This window comes from Vespa velutina, chromosome 4 (assembly GCF_912470025.1).
Source record: "Vespa velutina chromosome 4, iVesVel2.1, whole genome shotgun sequence".
NCBI classification, from domain to species: domain Eukaryota; kingdom Metazoa; phylum Arthropoda; class Insecta; order Hymenoptera; family Vespidae; genus Vespa; species Vespa velutina.
In genome coordinates, this window is record NC_062191.1 from 7,066,040 (window position 1) to 7,091,189 (window position 25,150).

The 25,150-nt window shown below is 30.8% G+C and overlaps 1 protein-coding gene across 7 annotated transcripts in view; it reads left to right on the forward strand.

The window, feature by feature from the left end:
* Positions 1-25,150, forward strand: part of LOC124948348 (neurotrimin-like) — a 126,332-nt gene that overhangs the window by 98,092 nt on the left and 3,090 nt on the right. For all 7 annotated transcript variants that reach the window (XM_047491826.1, XM_047491828.1, XM_047491829.1 and 4 more), the window contains 7 exons: positions 1,249-1,456; positions 2,059-2,217; positions 12,877-13,005; positions 15,329-15,466; positions 21,946-22,095; positions 24,619-24,684; positions 24,766-24,867. In XM_047491826.1, coding sequence (XP_047347782.1) covers positions 1,249-1,456; positions 2,059-2,217; positions 12,877-13,005; positions 15,329-15,466; positions 21,946-22,095; positions 24,619-24,684; positions 24,766-24,867 — 952 coding nt within the window. The remainder of the gene's footprint in view (positions 1-1,248; positions 1,457-2,058; positions 2,218-12,876; positions 13,006-15,328; positions 15,467-21,945; positions 22,096-24,618; positions 24,685-24,765; positions 24,868-25,150) is intronic.

Here is a 25,150-nt window from a genome sequence, read left to right on the forward strand (position 1 = left end):
CGTAAATTAATAAAATTCCATGAAATGTAAAGAAAAAGGAATGGAGAGAACAAAAATAATTGTATAATAGTAGGAATGATAATTTTTTTCTTCCTACAAGAAAAGTAAGAATTATTTCCGAGGAATGATATATACTATATAGTGCGTCTATATATAGAGAGATTTTATAAAAGTTCCAAGTTGAATATACAATGATATAAAACGGAAAGGGCTAAACAGCTTTTCTCTCTCTCTCTCTCTCTCTCTCTCTCTCTCTCTCTCTCACTCTCTTGTGACAAAAGTTTCGAAGAACTCTAGGGTATATTTTTGAAAGAACAACTTCGAAAGAGAGAGAGAGAGAAAGAAAGAGAGAAGAGAATAAAATCAACGGTAGGTTTTGACGAAAGAAAGGGGCCGTGCTTTCACAATTTGCAATGTAAAGTGACCATCAAAAAGCGTACGTCGAGAACACCGAGAATTGGAAAATAAGTCGGAAGATACTGCCTTCTCGTTGTCCTCTTCTTCTTGCCAGAAGGTAGAAAATCAAACAGTCTAGTTCCTTCTTTCCTACGTAAGAACATAACGAAAGACCCTTTCGTTGTCAAACAAATCGTCCATCCTGGAAAATAATATCTTTTTCGTCGAAAGTGCAGTCAATTTCGTAATGGTGCATCAAAGAAAGTCTAACGAGCTTTATTCACCGAGATCAAAGAGTATCTCTGTACTCTCACTGAACGATACCGTTATATACCATACGCGATTTCAACCAGAATAATTTACGAATGCTACTTCCACGAGCGTAAAGTGTTCAATAGGTGTTACCATAAAAGAACTTTGACATTATTTTTTAGACAAAAAGTATTTTTAATCGAGGTATTTGCTTTTTAAAATGAAAAATCATGTCATCAATGAATGATTACATTTTCTAAAACAATATTAATAATTTTTATGTGTTTGATATTAACTGTTCCACGATATAAATAATATTTCATTTTAATTTTCAATATTTGTCCATATCAGATCGCTCGAATTATATATATAGAAATATGTACTTATTAATTAGTCATGGCTAAAATATATTTGGATACATACAAATGAAATAAAATGTATTAATTAAACATATAACATAATGTATAATCGAATGCTGAATATGATTGAGAAAATTTTGTTATTCCTTTTTTATTTTCCGAGTAATATTCACATATTATTTTATATTCGACTTCGAACGTTATTGTATTCTTCCAAAAAATTTTTAATTTTATGTTTCAGGTCGCCTGGCTGAGAGTTGATACACAGACTATTCTGACGATAGCTAACCACGTAATAACGAAAAATGATAGAATCAAAGTGACGCACAGCGAGCACAAGATGTGGTATTTACATATACGAGATGTCAATCCAAGCGACCAGGGATATTACATGTGTCAAATAAACACCGAACCTATGAAAAGTCAAACAGGTTTTTTGGAAGTAGTAGGTTAGTTCACCGTATTCCTCTAATTAATAAAAACTTTTTCCTGTATTCTCGTGAATCGTAGAATACTTAAATGAAGTTGATCGCTAAATAAAAATATGAAACATCGATGAAACCTATAAATAATTTATTAAAAGATCATTTAAGAATCAAAAAAGAAAATGCAATTAACTTATAACGTAAAGTTGTAATCTCAGTGACACGACACTAGATATCCAATATCGAGCCGTCTCTCGGGGAATAAAAAGATTGGAAGAGCGTGTTACATGAGTATGACGTTTCGTCGATGTAACATTTGTGACAATACATGTACAGAAATAGCTTGCATGTCACATTTTTTGTTTCTTTGTTTTTTCTTTTTTTTCTTTTTTTTTTTTTTTTTCTTTCTTTCTTTTTACATACGAAGTCGACGGTATGTGCATAAAGCTATATGTTCGTAGAGAAAACGTTCGAGACCACAAAGGACTCATTAAAACTTTCTTCTTCAGTAAAAATGCGTCCAGTGCTCTTTAATAATTTCGTATTAGAAAGTTTCTGAAATTACGAGTATGTAACTTCGTTCTAACTACTTTCAATAAGGTTTTTCAACTAAATTCCTTTTACAGTTCCTCCAGATATTCTCGACAATTCGACTAGTACAGACATGGTCGTTAAAGAAGGCAGTAACGTGACATTGCGCTGCGCAGCAAGAGGATCACCACAACCGAACATCACTTGGAAGCGTGAGGATGGCGAACTTATACTTCTTGGAGATGGCCAAGGAGGTAAGATAAGGAGCTTTTCGTAATGTCACAATTTATATTCTCCGAAAGAAAGGATGAAAGAGAAGGGAGAAGGGGGAAGAGAGGCAGAGAGGAAGAAAAAGGGATATTTTTACAGTTATCGTAATAATATCACGAATCTCATATACGACTCGTAATTTTGTAAATATGATAATTTCGTTCCAAATTCAATTTTAATTACGATACCCGATGATTACATAAATTTCTTTCCAAATTCGATTGCTGTGTTATAATATTTTGTGATAATGATAACAATAAAAATACTTGTATTGAGTACTAATCAGCGATAAATAGAAATCAGAACAATAAAAAAAAACAAGAAAGTATATCTGAATATTATGAAAATGATTAAATAAAATGATCGATAGATGAAACCGTTAAATTATCCTCAGTATTAAATTATCTTCACCAAAATAATACTGCTACGCTATGGTTCGGCATAGCGTTTGAAAAATGTAAGATATGTGACTCCAACGGGAAAATATTCTAATTATCACATTTTTTTTAAGATTATTTCATTCAATATTTTAAAAAGTTGTAGCTTATAAAAAAACAAATCTAAGGATATAAATTGGTTGACTTTTTGATAATTTTGAACTAATAAGTATGACGTTCGGAAAAAAGTTCAAAATTTAACCATATTGGTGCAGAAAATTTACTTTGAATGTACAAAATTATTCGCATTAATTTCGTTACATCTTCAGATATACCTTTTTTATTTTCAAATACTTTTGGAGCAATAGCGATACACATAGGATCCTTTTAACGGGCCTTATTTTGTGAAGCAAATTTTATGTATTTTTACTTCGTGAACTTGAATGAATACTTTTCAACCATTCAATATATAGAATATTCGTTAATGAATCATATGCTTTATGCAAATATTTTATTTTTATACAAGAATTATATGGTAATATTCCAGAAGAGAAAAAAGATAAGCTAGTCTAATGAACCAGTAAAATTTTTTTGCTTTATTTGTATTTCACATTATTCCTTTACTTCCTTAATATTATACACGATTGTTACTTTATTAAATATTTCGCAGACTAGACAAGATATAGCAAATCGTGTGCGTCTTAAAATAAAATAAATTATGAATGATTTCTGGGAAGAAAAATGAATTCAAACGATTGGATTTAGATTTGCGATGAGCTGGTCTATATCGTATAACTGTTTGTAACAACTATTCCTTGGTTTGAGTCATTCACGGAATTAGTAAACTGTGAACAGTTTGCTAGGATAGACATTATCCTGTTTGGTCAACAATTATCGTGAAGTTCTTCGCTTAGTTTGAATTCGTGTTCAAAAGATTTGATTGCCATTTCGGAGCAGAGTGTCGAGACCATGATCTGAGTTTAGTTGCTTCTACCCGTCGACAGATCATGTGACATTAATTAGACCAGTGGAAATATATATCTGCGCGTCTCTATAAATACTTATAGCTAAATGATCGGTGATACAGGTTCCTCTGTAATTCGACGATTACATCCTTTTTCCTCTGATGTTAATTAAATAACAGAGAAATTGTTACATATTTTTTTATATGAATTCGTTCGAATGTTATTTTTTCATCGTTTCTTTTCGTTCAAGAAAGACGATTCGTTAGAACCTAATCGTCCGTTCCATTTATCACTAGAATCCCTGTCTGTGGTGGTCCTTTGGTCTTACTCATTTAGAATTTTACCCGAGCTTATCCGCTTACAGCAGATACACTCAAATGCAGACATTTTCCGGAGGAAGACACGATGGTAATTCATCATCCGTTCGTCTTCCGAGGAATTCACTTGCAGCAAGTTGTTATTGCTGGTCGTCTATGTTGTTAAATTTATTCCTGACATAGGTAATGCGTAAATTTCTTCCTTTAACTGCGGCTTTACAATACACTGAGAAAAGTTATACGCTTTGGTTTAAATCTATTTGCTTGGCCACCCCACGAGATCGTTCACCTCCTGATAAATAAACGTTTACCTTGCTCCGTTTTTCTCTTACTCGAGATGTCTCATTGTTCGTTTCACGTTCGAGCTATCGACGATAACTTTTTACGATAATGTCCGACCTATATTATTAGAGCTGCATTCTAACGTTCGGTCACTTTATCTAGAAAGTATACTTACATATGTACGTATTTACATATGTATATACATTGTATAAAGCATATAGCTATGTAGGAACATATAAGAATAGATATCGTGAATTGAATGCTTTCTTGAATTTTCTTTCTTTTTCGATCACGATCACTTCTTCCGTGCATTTATTTTAAATAAGAAACTTTTTGACTTTATTTTGACAACGATCGATCGAGAAGTATTTCCAAATTTTGTCTCTAGGAGTTATTTAGTATAATGTATCTTATTTTTATTTTTATTTTTTTCTTTATAATTTATCGCAATAAAAATTTTGATAAAAAAATATTACATAACATATGGTAAGAAATAAAAGATCTACATGAGAAATCTCCTTTTAGATATTTAATAAAAATATTTATTTAAGCTAATAAAAATGGTATGGAATAAAATCTTTTTTTTTCTTTTTTTTTTTTTTTTTTTTTTTATTGACTTAAAGTATATACACTCAATTTCCTCCAGGCTATTATGAATAAATTTATTGACCTTATATCGTGAAATGTGAAATAACTTAACTTGTTTATGTTCAACAGTTGAATTTGTATATATATAATTTGTTCAATGGAAGTTATATGGATTAATTTGTTTTCGATTATATTCAATTTTTGAGTCAATTTCGGAGGGATCATTATAAGAGAGAAAAATTATCGTACCATTTTCAAATTTAATTGTAATTATTTTCATAGAAATTAATAGATCTACAGTATAAATAAGGTACAAGACAGATTCAAGCATGTTTTATTGCGAAACTTCAGAATTGATTGGATAGGTTGAGGAAATTACTTTTTGAAGTTGGGCTTTGAATTTCTTATTATGTTAAATGTGATCGTAGTATGATAAAGAGTGAGAGTAGCTTTCTTAGCATATAGAAGATATCGATGTGTCAGACCTTGTCAAATGTTTATTTAATATCTGAAAAGGTAATATTTTTACTTTTCAAATATTGTCTTACATGATCAATCAATTTATGAACTTGTTGGAGGATTGTTTTCTGAAAGCAAATTAATGTTTTAGTATTACTTATAATTTAGTTAATACATATTCTATACGTCTTAGTAATACTTTTTTAAATAGCTCTAAAAGAATCATTAAAATATGATATAACGATATTTCATGTGCAGATTAAACAGCTTTGATTTATTACTACAAAATGTGAAATTTTCGATATAATATTTAGGAAAGAGATCAATGCGTATTATTGCATTGAATATCGAAATTAATGGAATATTTTCTTTAGAAAATTCTTTGACTACTTTACTATTGTTTAAGTCTTTTAGCCTTTACTTCAAAAGTTTTTTTCATGCTTATTCTTTTATTTATTATTAATTTAACTTATTCATTTATAAATGATTTCATAGATGGGCATAATTGATAAGAAATTTAAAAATATTTTTAAAATTCAAAATCTATCACTTGAAAATTTGAGAGGATAAATTAAAAATTAAATTAAATATTTCAGAAAAATAAGTATCAAATGCATCTACCTTTTCTTGAGAAGTTCTATCCCAGTATTCTTACAAGTTTCTAAGAAGTGATCTTTTCTTTTGGTCTAGTAATCATTTCAGTTTCTCTTTTTAGTTCTCTTCTCAGACTTCTAGTCAGTAACTTGGAATAGAACACAACGAACATAACGATTCTCGACTTATTGTGGAAATATTTGAACTTATAAAAATATCATTTATTTAGTCTTTTATTTTGTTTTGTCTTTACCTATTTTTAATACCAATGTAAGGAATTTTATATACATTGAAATATTTCAGTATAATTACCTTAGAAGCATCTTATATTATGAAGAAAATTCATATAATTACATGCAATTATAGTATTTAAAATTTAAACAGGATATGTATTTCATTGTATACTTTTAGAATTATTTATACTTCATATGAAGATCTTGAATATTTCGTTTATTATATAGTCACGTATATTGGTAAATGATTATATTATTGGTAAAAGATAAATTATGTTTATGAAAAAATAAGCGGTATATCTACAATAAAATTCGTTCATATTAAGTTTAGTATTAAACAAAATAGACTTTGAATATTCACTGAATATCTGGATTTATTCATGTATCGATTTAACGAATCTCGCATGCTATATTCAGATCAATGTTGTATTCGTATTTATGTTAATATATTTATTAATTAAGATACATGCTTATATTATATAACACAACTTCTAATATTATATGAATTTTCGGAAATATTCCCCATTATGCACAAATTTCGATTGAATGCGCAATTATCCTTTTTGTAATAACTTTCTATGCTTTGTAATATATTTTGATGTTCAATGTATCAAATGTTAATGTTTTAATTATAATTTTCTTCTTTTAATTTTCAATTATTTATGTATTATAATAGATAATAGCCAATTAAATCGATACATAAGTCATTGCATAAACGAACATTCAGAATAGATTTATTCTATAACAATGAAGTACTTTTTTGTTTTTTCTTCAGAATCAAATTCGTATTTAATAAAGAAATAGAAAAGGAAAGATAGAATTGCATGAACGATATGCATGATCGGGGAAGGGAACGCAACTTCTCTGCTTGCCCTAAATATGTGACTACTCTTCAAATCGTTATTCTGTGATATTCTTAAATTACTTTCGGATACACTTTAGACACAATTAAAACCAAACATAACAAATAATTGAATAACTCCATATAAATAGCACTTTAATACGACATATTAAGAAGAAACAAAACTTGTCAATAAAAATTGAACCTTAGATAAATCTATTCAGCATATGTCAAAAGAACTACATCTCATTTTACATAAAAATAAATTTTCGGATGAGAAACATTTTAATACATAATAACTTTTCACTTGTTTCTTCATATAAAATCACCTTATTGATTGTGTCATCAGTTGTGGAATGTCTTGCATATTCTCAATCTGAGGATCGGTCAAGACATTTTACAAGCTTAAAAAACAGGTTCAAAGTATTACTAACAATTATCAATTTTTTAGGTTTTTGTTGTAACATTTTTAGAATAAAAACCACACAATGGGTGCCACCGACGACCAAAGGAATAAAATGATTAAAATATTTGTAAAAATTACAGAATTTGTACAGTACGATTTTTTTTTTCTTTCGAGAACGAGTTCAGAAGTAAATTGCTTTGACCATTCAGCTCCTCCGCGAGCAATGCCGCTGGCACAGCCATCGTATCTCCTCTCTCTCCCTTTCTCTCTCTATTTCGTTACTACTGTTTCATCTCTTTTACCTTCACGCCTCCTCTCTTTTCATTCCACCTCACACACCCTGTCACCGACATACTCGATCTTGCTAACGTGTGTGTGAATAAAATCCCGGGCAAACCACCGAACCTATTTGCTAGAAACTGTCCACAAATACGAATGGGAAATAAAGTTCCATCGCCGTGTGTGAGCACGCAAAGTTTTAAAACCTTTGTGCTTCGATTGGAAGAGTACAGGGCATATCTACATATATGGCGATACTTTTCCAGTTGCAGTATGAAATTTCACGATTTTACAAAAAGGTGTTGTCACGTACGAATGTATTTAAGATGTTTTTATACTCATAATTGCATTTTCAGTTTCTATTGTTAGTTCAAATAAGCCGTGTGAAATGATTATGATTAAACAAACATTTAACGCAATGAATTTCTAATTACTTTTGTTTGAGATTCCTTTTACAATCTATTAATTTCAATTAAATATATCTATAGAATTATTTGGCATCGCTGTAAATTAATATCGTCCACAACTAAATGATCCAATATTTCAGTAACATATTCAATTGAATTAAATCGACAAATTTTACAAAACGAATGAAAAAGTAATATACAATGCGACAAAAAGTCTCACAACGAAATTTGAAAAATGCCCGAGAAGATTAATATAAAATATACATTGTGCCAAAAAAAAAGAGAATCGGCGTAACTATGTTTCTCTTTTTTTTATTTCAATTCTCTACAGCAGTATGTTACAACTTATGGGCCGTGAAATGATAGCTGCTATTTTACGTTAAAGCAGGGAGGAAAGTGATTAATTTACAAGAGATAGTTCCAGATAGTTCTCGTAAAATGTTTTTATGAAATCACGAGAATCACACAATAACAGTAGTATCTTTAAAATGATATACAGTATCACCAGTCTACCTGGTTCTTAAAAATTTTTAATTATAAACATTTATGCCAAGGTACCATTATGAACAAATGTGTTAAATCGCATGCAACAAAAATTTAGAAACTTTGCTCTGAAGTATAGCGACAGGGAATATTCGATAATATTAATATATCTATTTGAAATAAAATTTAACGGTACATTTTTGAATTTGATGAGAGATCTGTATTTTTAATTAAAATACGACGAAAAAGTCTGGGAGATAAGCTGAATGATTATTACTCTTTGGTTTTAATAAAATTCCTGTGTAATTTTTCGATTTTACATAGACAGATCATTTTATATAGACAGAATGCATGGTTACTTTTTTGCAACACAAACGCAATTTCTACTTTTCAATATCTTTCCATTTCCAACAAAAATATCAGAATCAAATGTGTAGCGTTTCGATGAATCGTTCTGGCAAGGCTTGGCCCTGTGTTTCGTGTTAAATGGAAATCCATACTCTTAATTAAAATAAAACGAGCGAGAAGTAAAAGCGGATGATAAAACGGAAAGTCGATTCGGATAAAATCGTCGATAAAATCTGATCCGGAAGGAGAGGACAGATTGGAGATGAAAGAGAACGTATAGTATATCGTGCGAAGCTTTTACACGGTACGCGTTTATGAAGCTCGGGATTTGCAATTAAACAAAGAGCTTGAAAACCGTAACGTCGTCGAGAGCAGTTTTGGCACGTTGATATCTCTTTCTCTCTCTCTCTCTCTCTCTCTCTCTCTCTCTCTCTCTCTCTCTCTCTCTCTCTCTCTCTCTCTCTCTTTATGTTTCATTTTATATATCTCTATCTTTCTTTCTCTTTCTAGCAGGTGATTACATAGAGTTGAGTCCGCGGCACTACCATTTCAATAACATAAATTGCCTCGTGCAGAGATTAAACATCTCGTAGTAGTGGCCGAACTTCGTACTCGGACGAAAATTCAAACCGGTGAACTACCGCGGCAACCGCCTTTTAGTTTCACTTGCGTCCCGAAATTTACGTGCAACGCATGGCTCGCGTTCTCTGTCTGCGGTTACCGATTCGCAGACGTGCCGAGAACCAAGTTCTCTTCTTCCTCTGATAACACACGCACCCCTCTTTGCCTTTATACCACCACTACTACTTACTCCTCCTCTTCCTCTTTCTCGTTCTCCTCCTTCTCCTCTTCCTTCTCCTCCTCTTTCTCCTTCTCCTTCTTCCTCCTTCTCCTTCTTCCTTCTTCTCCTTCTCATTCCTTGTCGTCGTCGTTATCGTCGTTAAGTATTTTAAGAATTTCTCGTTTTCTACCAGTACCTGTGGTGAACATTGAAACGAAATGCTCTTTTCGTTGAGACCGACGTTCTTTCGCAATCTTTTTATGAGCTTATCAAAATCCTGTTCTTTACTCGATCGTCATTTAGAAATTAAAAAGAATCAAGCAAAAAGGAACGATTAGTCTCGAACTTTTCCATTTGATCTACTTTTTATTTGGTGCAGTTGATTAGCTTGGTTTTTAAGAGAAATTGGAATAGTTCCGCTACCCTGAAATAAAAACTCCATATTTAACGAAAAATCGCCGATCGATCGGACGTTGATTGAAGTAAAGACTGATTAGTTGATAGAGAAAGAGCGATCGTTAATTGAGACGCGTTCGAGCGTAAACGTACTACAGGGATAGATAATTCGTGGTGGTGCTTTTGCTTCGTTCTCATGAAGGAAGATAGCGGAATTCGATGAAAACGTAGGGATAAAAGAAAAAATAAAACAACATAGAAAGAGAGAGAGAGAGAGAGAGAGAGAGAGAGAGAGAGAGAGAGAGAGATAGACAGCAAGGTAAAAGAAGCGAAAAGAGAGAAAGAAAAAAAAGGGAAAGAGAGAGAGAGAGAGAGAGAGAGAGAGAGAGAGATAGACAGCGAGGTAAAAGAAGCGAAAGGAAGAGAGAGGAAAATAAATAGAAACATGGTGAGAAAGAAGAAAGAGTCCTGTTCGTGCCTAAAAATGATTATCTTAGGAACGTAAGCATGTTAATATACATATGTATATATAGTACCGAAGTATATGGTGGTCTACTGATAACTAGAATTACTTCAACATCTCTCTAAATATTATCTACAAGGAAAAAGATCTAAAATATATGAACTATTAACAAAAAGAGAACTATATAACGTAGGAACTGTTTAAGTTTTTTATTACTTATTATTGTTGTCAAGATTTAAAGATATTTTTTAATTTTTTTAATCTCAATCTTAATTTCTTTTCAATAAGAAAAAATATAAATAATATAAAGAATTCAATCATATTGAATATTGTCTTTATACTTTGATATTATCTTTATCGAATTCATTTCAATTATATTGTTCAATTTTATAAATCATAAAACTTAGGCTAATATAACAATATATGTTTCAAACTTTTACATTATTGTTAATATTTACAGAGATATTGAAATGGTTCCTGTTATGAGTATCACCCTGTATATTGTGCTTTGTAAAAGCCCCCATTAATTTTCGTGGTGTCTCGAGGGCAAATGCTTGTGCCACGTCGTACTGGCCGCGGCAACCCTACAGAAGAGGCGAATGTAAACCGTTTATAAGGAAGGGAGAGTGAGAGAGAGAGAGAGAGAGAGAGAGAGAGAGAGAGAGAGAGAGAAGGAGAGAAAGAGAGGGATAGAAAGAAAGAGAAGAAAAAAAGAGAGAGAGAAAGAGAGAAAGAGGAGAATGTTATTCGATGAAGACTAGCGTTCTTCTATAACAGGAAACTTTGTCGGTCTGAGTTTATTACAGAGTTTCATGCAAGATAGAATATTAAAAAAGGCAGGTATACATTGAACCTTGAACGAAAGCTGTTGCTGATGAAATTACTCGATAGATCTTATCTTCTGTCGAAAAACTCTTAACGTGCTATTTACAATGTAAATGAAGAACATATTAAAATATGTTAGATATAATTTATAAATTATGATTTAATTTGCAAAAATATTTTATTATATTCGTTTACTCAAAAAACTATTGATTTTTTATTTTTAATATTATATATTATATCATATTATATAAGCAAAACACTTGTAATCATTATTTTTATATTCAGAGAAAAAGGAATTTGTGTGAGAAGTTGACTGAATTGATTTACATACGTGTGGACGTACGTTGTGCCAGATTCGACGATACGTTCGTTTCGAGTTCGCATTAACGTTTCAGGATCTATCTTTGTAAAACGAAGAAGAAGAATGGAACACGTTTATTTTCACTTCCTTCAGCGCGAAAGTAGAAGAATATTTCTTCGGGTGGCGAGAACTACAGAGAAAAGAAACGAACGTGTCGGAGATTCGTTGCATCGCTTTCGAGCATCGCCGTTAATTCACGCTCTCTCCTGCAATAAATATTTTTAACGCTTACTATACAGCTTGCCATTTAATTACCCAAAGTATTTTATTCCGTTACATCCGTGAGCGAAAGAGACTTTCCCATTTCTTTATTAATGTATATATTTTTCTTTTTTTTTTATTTCTCCCATTTTGATTTTTTCTTTATCGAATTATACATTATGTATTTATATTACCTACCTATTACTTCAAGTATATGCAATTAAATGAAGGATTAAAATGTCGCTACTTTTCCATTTATTACTAAAGTTCCAAATTACTAATGTTCGACAAAACAATAATACAACAATTTCGATAATTTAACTAACTTTCCAATTATATTACAAACCAAAGTTATCAATAAATTTATATCGTTATCGTTATCGACATATCTTTGTAAATTTCAAAATAGAGTGCTTTGCATGTTCATGAATTGTAGCCGATAATTAACACGATCTATTAATAACGTTCTTTGTTAATGTACCTATCATTAATAAGTACTACTCATCGTTTGTTCCAAATGTATTTCATGAAATAAACATAATTGATTCAGTAGTAATAGAATAACATATAGTCAGACTTCGCCGCAAGACATTCCTTTTGGCAAGAAGTAGACGACAAGTGTTTAGTGCGCAATGGAAACGGTTTTGTTACGAGAAAGTGCGAGCTTCCGATGTTTACGGAGATTGGAGCAATCGACAAAACCGTCGGGTCGTTGTTCGTAGTGATTAGTATCGGTGTTTCAGAAGTACAAAGCATCTCGGTTTGGCCGGTATTAATTTTGGATCTACCATTGCATTGTTTTTACTTAAGCTACCAAGTTTCTTGTTCGAAGATAACGCTCAATTGTTGATGATCTATTATATTGCTCGATGGAAAAATTCAAAAAGGAAGAAAGAACACAGAAAAATAGAAGTTAGATCTAAATCATTCAATTAATTAATAATTATAATAATTTTATTTATTATTTTCGCTTTGTAAGTGTTTCAAAAGTAGTTATATAGAAATAAAAATATCCAATACGATACACTTTGTTGCAGTTAGTAGCGTCGAAGGATCGATCTTCAACATCATGAGAGTGAACCGGTTACAGATGGGAGCGTACCTTTGTATCGCTTCAAACAGCGTTCCACCTACCGTCAGCAAGAGAATTATGCTTATAGTACACTGTGAGTATATTTAATGAGGAAACTTTAGCCTCGACGAAGGAAGCTTAATCCTTAATCTTATAGATCATTAACTATTCTAAAATAGTAATCATAAACGTATGTTTCGTAACCCGATAACATAACTCTGCTATTAATTCCTTATTTAATGATCAAGAATTAAATATCGTATATATATATATAGCATATAACTTAATGATATAGAGCAGGATATAATGTGATATAAATACATTTTACGTGGGTGGAAACGTAAAGGAGATTTCGGAAACATTTCTTTTTCTTTCCAAACAGAAGCTACTCTTTGATATACATTATACGCAATAACGTAAACATTATGGCAATTTACGATATTACTTGGAATATCGAATTTGTCTGATAAATAACAGCGTAATCAATATGAACCTCACTCAATGAACTTTATCCAAATTGATGAATAGAACGTGGAGGATCAGTTTCGTGATCAGCTCGTTCTCAAGACTTAATTCCATTAGATTTCTTTCGCCGGAAAAAACTCAAAAATATTTTTTATCAAGAAATACTGATTACATCTGAAAATATGAGACAACGAATTACCGGAGCATGTGCTAGAATAAATTCAGACATACTCATGATTCAATAATAAAACGATTGGAGTTTTGTATTAATACGAATGATCGAATATCTTTTATAATGTAAGAAAATTTATTTTACCATCACATTTAATCTTGAATTATCATTAATGCTAAAATCGCAACATCAATGCTTTCTGTTTAAAAGAAAAAGGATGATCTTAAAATCTTCACCACATCTTTATTCATGTAAAAAGTATTAATATTACATTATGTCTCCCTCCATATCATTCAAGTTTTGTATATAACGTGTTTCCATATTATTATAAATAATGAAAATATTTTAAATAAAGTTTTTGTTTCACTCTATATATACACACACATATATATTTTACAATGATAATAATTTATAAAACTCGTTTTTATGCATTTAACATTTTTATACTGGGACGACAATGAATTTTTTAAATACAGTTCTTGTGTCATCGATATTTTTGTTCTTTTTATTTTTGCTAACAATTAATGGATTCGTTAACGAGCAAACGAACATAACGAATACTTCAAAAATAGTCTTTTTACTCAGTGTGTAGGGAAATAAAATACCTTACAAACATATACAAGAGTTATTTTTCAAAGCTGGCTTAAATTTGATCGAAATACGAACATTTGAAAAAAAAAAGTAAATCCTCTGAACGTGCATACTACTATTTAACCAACATCGAAAGATTTACGAAATCACATTCTTTGAAAGGACATCGTTCGCATGTAATCTCCAACGATGGAATGAACTAGTTATACGTTTGTCAATTGAGCACTTAAGCATATATCTAGCACGAGTAAAATGTTTGAAAATTCATTCGTACTCTCTTTGAAAATTCTCTTTTCAAACGAAACGATTTGTTCAAAAATGTTTGAAATACTGTCAAAATTTGTTAAAAAATCCTTCAACATTAATTATTTTGTTGATAAGTTTTACAATTTTTTTTTTGAAAAAAAAAAAGAAGCTATTCTAATAAAAAATTTGAAAAAAAGACCAATTTCGATCTATCAAAAACCGTTGGATATACAACTCGATTAGTTGACTTCTTGAAATTCAAATTAAATTTCAAAACTATCAGATGGAAGGTTATTTGAATACAAAAAGTACAAGTATATACTATCGTCAGTAACTAGATACGTCGACAATGCGAGTCAAACGACTCGGTACGATGCTTCGATCGATGTCATCGTGAGAATTCGTTGATGCTTTGACATCGAATCCGCAACAGGCATACCTTTCCGTCCAAATAACGTGTCTACTCGCTCTCAATCGCGAGCATTCGAAAATACAATTCAACGGAGTTGGTTGTACCTTTTGCTTGGTACAAATAGCAACCTACGATAGATCTTTTTCTCTCTCTTTCTCGTTCAAATTGCCGAAGGTAATTCAAACTTGTTTTGCTTGTTTGACTTTTGACCTCGACTTCTGGAAACTACACCGGAGGAAAGTATGTTTCGCACGATGGAGAGCACGACGGAAGCGAAATTTTTCAAAACCGCTCTAATGAACTCCGAACGATACGTGAGATTGTAGAAAATTTTTTTAAACTAGCAAAAATAAGGAAAATAAATATAAGAGATATGACGATATAGATAATACAACATCTCTCACACGAAGAATCAATTTCCTTTTTACGTTTGCATGTTGTGTGTCGTTCTATAAAATCAAACCGTCATTCATTTTTTTCATGTCAACGCTCGCATGCACTTTTCATTGATACCTTTCACTCTTTCGACAGTTCCTCCTATGATATGGATCCAGAATCAATTGGTCGGAGTGCAAGAGGGACAGCAAATGACGTTGGAATGTAATTCGGAGGCTTTCCCGAAATCGATCAACTATTGGACAAGAGGAAATAATCAGATTGTACCAAATGGTAATATATCATAATTAAATAATTGTTAATATTAGAAAGTTTATAGTGATTTTTGATACATATCGTTCTCTTTTGAAAGTACTCTTTCGACTTCAGTCTTTCAACTTTTGCCTTTAGACTTTTGATTTTTGATTTTCGACAGATATCTCTCGACTGTTATTTATTAATTACTGATTATTGTCTTTGTATTGTCTTGAATATGATCTATCATTAATACTATGCGATACAGAAAGAAGTAAATAGGCAATATTTGAGAACATTCATGATTTAATTACAGTAATATACTACAATAAAACACTCATTGTTAGTTCGACAAAATTTAAAAATTCAATATTCAAGAATTCAATATCTATAGAAAATTGTTATGAATTTTTGGAACAATATCATCTGTTATTATATATTACAGAATATGATACATACGATGGTATCTGATAGAAGCATTAATAAATAAATTGAATAATAGGTACCATCAATAATACATATAATATATCTCATTAATTATCGATCTTTTCGGAACAATTGGAAAAGCATAGGCATACGTACATATATACATAATTATATGGAATAATTAGACGAGATGTGTTCCGTGGAGGAGAATTCATGCAGTAATAGTCAGAATAATGTATCTTCGAAGCCATTAATGCAGCCGACTGCTTTCGACCGCGAATGCAGATGCAATAAGAACGTGAGATGCACGTTTCGGCTTACTAATCGTGCAGCTAATTAGTTTAATTTCAAGCCGCTCGCATTTGGATAATGTTTTTCTTACAAGAGATCGATAACTCAAAGGATATACCTAAATTGTCGTTAACTTGCAAGTTTTCTCATAAATTGTAGGTCGTAACTTAAGTTCAAATATACATTTATGCCAATTTTATGATTACGTAATTATAACGATCTTCTTATTTTTTTCCTCTTTACTAAGTTAAGAAAATAATTCAACATTTTATATACAAGAGCTAACTTATATATTAGCTTAATGAAATAAAACACGAATTTCATTTTGTATTCGTCAAAACCATTCTTTAAAATTTACGAACATCATGATCTACTTTGCTGTCGTATGATAGTAATTGCACCTACTTACTTGAAATCTACGACATTCTCGTTCTATAACATGATACGAGATATAGCTTAAATTCTTTCGTTTATCTAAACATCCGTGATATATCTTCCTTTTTACTTGATATCGATATGTAGGATTTAAAAATTGATCGAAGAGATAAATATATTCGAAAATAAGAAATTCTTAAAAGAAATTGAATTTAATATAATTATAATATAGAATGTCAGACGACACAAATGAAAAATTAAAACATTGAATGCTGAATTAATTTTGTATAATTTGTTTAGAACGTCGGAATGAAATTTATTATACATGTAAGAATGAAGAGAAGGGGAAGCTAATATAAAAACTTCCTAAATTCGTCTAGGCTGACTTTATTAAATGAAACTCAATGGCGAAATGTTTCCCGTGATGAATGCGAACATACTGCAGCAGTCTCACTTCGTTCTTTTAGCTTCCAGATTCACTCACACAAATACATATATGTATGTAATATATATATATATATATATATATATATATATATATATATATATGTACATATATATGTATGTATATATATGTATATGTATATCCACATGTAGCGTTTTTTCTTATTTCAACTAATTGTAAGATCACACGCATATTCGATATCTTCTTTTCGTTGATACGATATAGTAATGATCACATATTAATATAAGAAAATATCAATACAATATACCTAACATTTTTTTCAACGATTTCATACTAAAAAAATGGTAATATTCTGTAAAGGGTTTCGATGCACTTTATCTCTTTTTGCTATGTTTCAATACGATACATCACAATATGTGTTTGTAACGTTTATTTAAAAATAAAACATTTTAAATGATGTATAATGAATTAATTAATTTACACTATTAATATAACATTAATGATATTAAAAATTTTAATACATATTACCATGACATTACATTTAATATGATTAAAGTGTTTTTACTAATCGTATCGTTGGTCACTGCTGACATTTAAACATGATAACACAACTACTTAATAAATAATTTCCGCGAAATCTTACAATTGACTGTATCATTTAACTTTACTGGTTTGTCAATTGTTTTTAAGGCTATTTCCAACGCACATATCGCACGCAACAATTAGCAGTGTATGCCTTTGTTCGCGGCAATAATCGCGAAAACCGTCCCTTCATACATTCCTACGTCGAGCGACGAATTATCCGGAGAAGCATTCGCGCGTCAACCGCATCGTGTTTCTCCGCCATTGCAATATTACCATCCCCGACATGTTTTACGATCTAAATGTTCTACGGATGCCTGCTCGTATTTCTGTAATGCGCATTCAGTACATGTGAAACCGCACGAGACGATATCAAAACTCGAAGGTGCAACTTACAAATGCGTTTACCTCTACGTAATAAACGAATTTACGTTCGACTTATCGCTACACGCTCGATGAGACATGATTACGCGAACAATAGTACATGTACATATACATATATTACACATACACAAACACACACACGTACATATATACCTTTTCTTTTAAATATATATATATATATATATATATATATATATATATATATATATTTGTGAATAAAGCAAATTTGTGGTGTTTCCTACGAGATTTTAAAAATTTATTTCTATCCGAACGAAATCAATCAAATAATTCGAATCGAAATTATAGATGAAAAGTTGGTCAATTTTTGAATGTTTTTTTTTTTCCATAGTAATCGATGTATCGTATATTTACTATATTACAAAAAATATTGATGAGAAGGTTTGTTTTAATATTTTTCTAAATGTTTTACAATTAGTTTTTGTTGGAAGAAAGTGGACAATTTAAAAAAATCAAATAATATACCTAAATATACTTTAGGTGAAAAATTTAAATAAAATTTATTTACCATTTCGTTCTATTATGTAAATAATATGATTAACGAATATAAAAGCAAAAATAATTTCGTCGGTACAATTTCAATATCTACGTTTTCGGTTGACTAGGAGAAATATGAAAAAAAATTATTGGTTGAGAACACAGGATTAAATGTTTATATCGATCGGAGGTATTCATTGAACTGTGTAATTTAATTAGTCCCCCTTTTTTTTTGCGTACGAGCACAAAAGATATTCATAGCCACGAATTTCGTTATAAAACGATGAATATTTCGAAACAATTATGCAGAAGAACGACGCTAATAATAATTCTAGTCCAGTGAACATGAAAAAAAAAATTTTACGGGCAATTGGTTATAATTAATTTTCGTTAAAAATCTTTACGAAATAAGAAAATAATTTTTATAGAGAAGTTAGTTTATATACACTAACATTTTACCAAATATAATTTCTGAGTAAATATAATGTAAATGTAAATTTGTCCATAATTACAACTTGTTTTATTCTATCATTTCTTCTTCAAATTAAAATAATATATTAAAAAGTATTGATCTTATCTCTCCAAATGTTATAGCTAGAGGGAATGTCTAGTTATAGCTAGAGGAAATTAACAAGTTGATTTATTATCTAAAAAATACAAATTAAAAAATTACTCATCAATTATACAGTGCCTTTAAGAAAATAATAAAAAGATTGGAATTGGTGATAATCTATTTACAATTTACGATGCAACGTATATCAGCTTACTTTCATTCATGTTAAAGCCATTAAAAATCTATTGTTTTTGATATATGAAAACCTAAAAGAATTTTATTTTCATTCCTCGAAAAATTAAATCCGAAAAAATAGTTTTACCGGAAAACAAGGAATCTCTGATCCCGATTGTAGTGCTATTAAACGATATGCGATAGGATGCGACAAAACGTTGTCACGGGATAGAAATTTAAACGAGCTACATCTTCCTGGATCCGTCGGTACATAAAGATGGCGTGCTCAGAAGCACTTACCGTTACCGATGTTTCAAGTAACCCTCAGCATACTTATCCTCACCTTCTTTTACTTTTCTATTACGTTGAAAACACTCATATTCGTTATCGTGCTCCTAGAGAAAACTCCGTTATCTTCTCGTTGTGTCGCTCAAATAGAATGCTCATTGTTCTTTTCTGAAAAACAAATAATCTCGAATTTAAAAATTATTCTCTATGCATTGAACAATAAGAAATCTTGAAAAAATTTACGTGGACTTCTTTCGAGAACGTTATAAGAATTATTTTTTCCATTAGGAAGAGCGAAAATTAATGAATGAAAATGAATAAAAACGATCATCAGCCTATCGTAGCATTAACGTGATACTTTGATGATCGTTAATAAAAGAAAAGAAAAAAAAAGGACATAAAAAGAAAGTAATAATAAGATCGAAGAACGAAGAGTTATTTCCTTTTTACGCGTTCAGTCTGAGGATAAAATCTTAAGACGGCTTGATTCATGCGCACATATGTCATTAGACGACAACGAAGCGACGCGCAAAGATAGGAGTAACATGAGAACATCTTTGTTCTCGTCCTCGTCCTCGTCGGTCCCGGGGACTTTTGGTTAAAAGCAGTTTTATCCCTGAAAACCCATTCGACATCTCTCGGTGGTAATGCCTGGGACCGTAGTTCAACGTCGTTAAACTTTTTCATCTACTTTTCAAACTCAAAGCCAAGGAAAGTTTTTCTTACGCTTGTGAGAGTCGACCGAGCCACTACATAAATGCATTCTCTTTCTCTCTTTCTCTCTTTCTCTCTTTCTCTATTTTCTTCTCTGTCTTTCTACCTCCTCACCTCTTTTCTCATTTTCCTTCAATTCTACTATTTCTTTCTCTCTCTTTTGCACAAACACATGCATGTACATGTATACGTACACGTACCTTATCTCTCTACCTTTCTTTCTCTCTCTCTCTCTCTCTCTCTCTCTCTCTCTCTCTCTCTTTCTCTCTCTTTCCTTCTGCTTCTCTTTTCTTCTCTTTCGTGAGCAAAGTTTTCTTCCAACTGCGAAAATACTTCCTCTCCACTTTAGTGCGCATCATTACACCTATAGATTTCATTCTGTTTCCAATTCTCCTAGCAGTCCGCCTTCCACGAATTGTTAATCAAAACTTATTTTACTCCTACTCCTCTTTTTCCTCTTATCCTTCGAGAAACCGCACCATACCACTTCTCACTAGTACTGTGAAGAAAGAAAAAACTTTCAAGCTTTACATCACAAACATCACGATTCGTAAACTATTTTCCGCTATTTTTTATTTTTTTTTTTTTTATTAGGAAGAGCAACTTAAGATCATAATTGATAAAATACATTATTATATCCGATCTTTATTAGTTTTATGAACGAATAAATATATATATATATATATATATATATATATATATATATATATTCAGAAAATAAATGAGATGTAGATACTATAAAGTATAGTGTCTAAAAAATTATAAACATTAAGCATGTTGGAAGACCACTTCAACGCCATTCCCTACTTGCTATTGCGTTTGCAAACTTAAATTTAATGATTATAAGTTTAATGTTAGTCATCAGATTAAATCGAATTTTATGCTAGTATTTTAGAATTCGCCGGTACAATAACGAGTGAATAGCATGTCCGGTGATCATGACTGGTTACACGAATACGTTTCTTTTTGTTTTTTTTTTCGGGAAGATTGAGGGCGCATAATGTCTCTACCGAAGAAAATACGATTCTCCGTAGGGTGATACTTCTTCGTTTGAAGAAAGCATTCGTTTTTTCGACGGAAAAAGTTACGCGGCAGCCGGCGAAGTCGGCTATAGTTTAAATGATATAGTTTCTCGTATTTGGAGTATCGCACTTAAAAAAAAAAAAATTATATTAATGCATTACGATTTATTTATATATAAACAATTTTATTTTATTACGAGCGATTGCAATTAATCTTGAGTAAGACGGTCATGAATTCGAACACTTACGAGAACTTAAAAAATATTTTATATTTGTCTTGTTCAATTTGGCTTATCAAATAAAGATTTATCATAATAAATAATTTATTTATAATTATTTAATATACGTATAAAGTTTTTCGAGACGCTATATATAGAATGGTAATAACATCCTTTTTAGATGGACTTCGGAAAATAATTTTTTACGCATACTGGTACTATTTAAAAAAAAAAAATGATAGCCGAAGAAAAGTTGCAACGCGTAAGTATCGTCGATTCTTTCAACATAGATATCGATGACAAAAGACGTGCTCTCGATTGTCCATCGAAGTATAATGTCAAATTTTACGTTCGATCGAGCGCAGGACACACGAAAATAATGCCAGGGCGTTCGAACGTGGCGGAAGGGCGCGAGAAACGATATCGACGAATCCATTTCCCGTTGGCGTTTTTATATTTTATACGATTTTCATGATTTATAGGTAACCCATCGTAAACTTGAAAAGTTCCGTTATCGTGCGAACAAGCAGAAACGACAGCATACCGGTACATTGTTATATATCTTTATTCTCTTTTTATTCTTTTTCTAGGGGAAAAGTACGAGCCGACCCTCTCGGACGATACGTATAAAGTGCAGATGAAGCTTACCATACGTTCCGTTACCATGTCAGACTACGGCATTTACAAATGCATATCGAAAAATTCACTGGGTGAAACGGATGGCAGTATATCGCTTTACCGTAAGTAACGATATTTAATGGTAGAGTCTTTTCAAATTCATTTATCGTACTTCATTCGCCGTGACGTAACTCTTATCTTGATATCTTTGACGGGAAATCATTTATTACGTATATAAATTCTATAATAATGAAAATCATCAAGTCAAAAAAAAAAATATCTCGTACATGTTTTACGTTTTAACTTAATTAATACTACCTATTTGTTTGTTGGATGTAGCTATATAACGTAGATGGAAAATACTAATCGAAAATATTTCATTCGGTGCTATACCAAAATTAAAACTAATATATGTATATAAAGATAACTTCACAATTTAAAAAAAGAATATATTTTTTTAATAAAGCCCACATAAAGAATTTTGAAAATTATTGCTGTATAATAGTATTGAAACATATTCAAATTGTTTGGAATAAATATTTACAATTATTATCTGATTAATTTAATATTTTATTTGTACAATTATTCGATCGATCGATATAAAATATTGTCGAATATCATTTCTCGTTTGCGATATAAATTTTTCTCACATTCGTCACGAATTTTTAATCATTTGTCAAAGAGTGTTCGTTATCGCGAGTAGACTGTTTTTATTCGTATCCTTTCCTTCACGATGGACCTTTAATTTACGCGTGTTATCAGGAATCGTTAGTTGTACAAAAAAGAATGTAACCGTGGGATGAGAAATTAAGCGTTCGATCGTACAGCCCTTCTCTTTCCATTCTCTAAAGCTGTAAGATAAAGGGCGTCGGGCTCTTTCGAAGACAGCGAGTAAGATATATCGATGGGCTAAAGTCACGGTGAAATGTAGCAATCCCACTGGAAAAGCAACGCGAATGCAACGGATCTTCGATAATCGAAATTCTCACAATCTCGGAATCTAAGGATTTAAAATGTCTCGATTAGATATATAAATCTAATCTCGTCTAACACATCGAAAATCTCGCCATTGTCCAGGAAAAAAATAAACATTTATCTTCATGTTCCTTTTTTTTTTCTAATTAAATGGAAATTTCTTTCCATCAAATATATTTGTTACATACAAGTATCTCACTTAAATTTCTATCCAAATCAATTAAACTGTTGTCATCTAAGACGGATATTTTCTTAATTCTAATCGAATAGAATTGTTTAAAAGAAATCATAGAAAAAAGTTAATTAGTTTTTTAATTTTTATCGATAAGGTTAAATTATAATTACGGTTCACTGCATCAATAAATACACGAAAGGAATCAAAAGAAGAGAAGAATTTATTGCTTGGTCTTAACAAGCAAAAAAGAAAGATTCAAAAGTACATTATTTGATTTTAATTATCAAACGCATTGATAAATAATTCGTCAATCGATCAATACAATTCTCGTAGAGTCTATATACACAAGCACGTAATTACTTCCGAATTTGTTTCGAGTCTTGCACGATCGGAAATCAAAGGGAAATTGCCATGGGTATCAATAAATTGTAGCTTTGCTTAGGACAAAAAAAGTACTTAGTTCCGTGGAAAGAAACGCGAATCATCGATAATTACGAACTATCGATGTCGTTTATCAGAGAGAAAATCGATCAGATCTGCAGAGATCTATAATCATGGCTTTTCTCTGCTTCGTTCTCTGGATTAAGAACTTCTTAGCTTTGTGACGTCGATCCAATACAAAGAGTAAACAGCTTGAATCCTACGGTCGGCCGCAAAGAGCATCGAAAGAAATCCGATTGAGCTATATGGATCACTTAACCCGAATTATCATTTTAAATTGTATTGCGAGACAGAAAATATAGTAACTCGCAAATTAAACTCAATGACATAATTAAATATATATATATTTAACTACATTTTTAACTTACTTAACTTTCTTGTTTCAAATCAATACATTCGTCTAAAATCAAAAAAAATTCGTTAAATAAATATTGACATTTGTCTGATGAGAAATATCTTATTTTTTTCATATGTAGTTCTTAATTCTTCTTTGATCATGTTAATTAAATCCATTCGAGAGAAATAATTCTTGCTTCACTTCTAGCATCGATAAAATAGATATCAGATACTATCGAATAACTAAAAAAAAAAAAGAAAACAACTACTTATAAAAACAACGACTAAAATGAAATTTTTTCGGGAAAAAATAGAATGAAAAACACGTTTTTTTTTTTTTTTTTTTTTTTTTTTTGATAAATAATCTTAATAAAATGAATATAAACAAATATATTAATCCACAATAAATTAGCCGAAAGAGTTATTCTATTGATAGAAATTTTTTATGATGATAAAAATATTTCTATATAGGTGATTGACAATAGACTAGACCGTAGAAACAATTGTAAGGTACTTTTATTGATGATGTTTATTTGTAAACACGAGAATATTGATAACAGCTACCTGTTTTTTGACACTAAATTGAAATAACATTGAGTGTATACTTTTACGATCCAAGCCTTAATTACGATTTTCTCATATCGTCTGAAATGAAAGCAATCAATAGGATTAATTTTTAAATATGAAATTAATGTTTATAGTGGTTTTACATTTACAGATATTCCAACCACCACGACCCAAATCAAGACCACGACGACGACACCAATGCCCACGATAGCTAAAGGTATTTTAATAATATCTTAAACAGTAATAATTACAAATAAATAGTATAATTGAATTATTAATATAATAATATTAATTTCAGTCGAAACTATGCAAAGAACCCGACAGAAGATGCTGCCGAGCATCGAACCGAACTCAAATGAAATAACAGATGCATCTTTGTCTACTGTAATTAGAAACGAAAGTAAGTATCTAAATCTCTTATAGATATAGTACGATTCTTTCTATAAAATAACAAAAAAGGAAGTTTCTCAATAAAGCCAATAAAATAATAAACAAATAATCTGCCTTTTGTCAAATTGTTTTAAACTTTTTCAATCGATAAAATAGCATTTTGAATTCGATAAAAAAATTTATTCTTCGCTAGAACTTCCAAACTATCAAAAACGAAATTGCATTTCTGGTAACTTGAACGATGCTGATGACAATGACGACGATGACGATAAAAGGTTTGCAGAAAGTTCGAA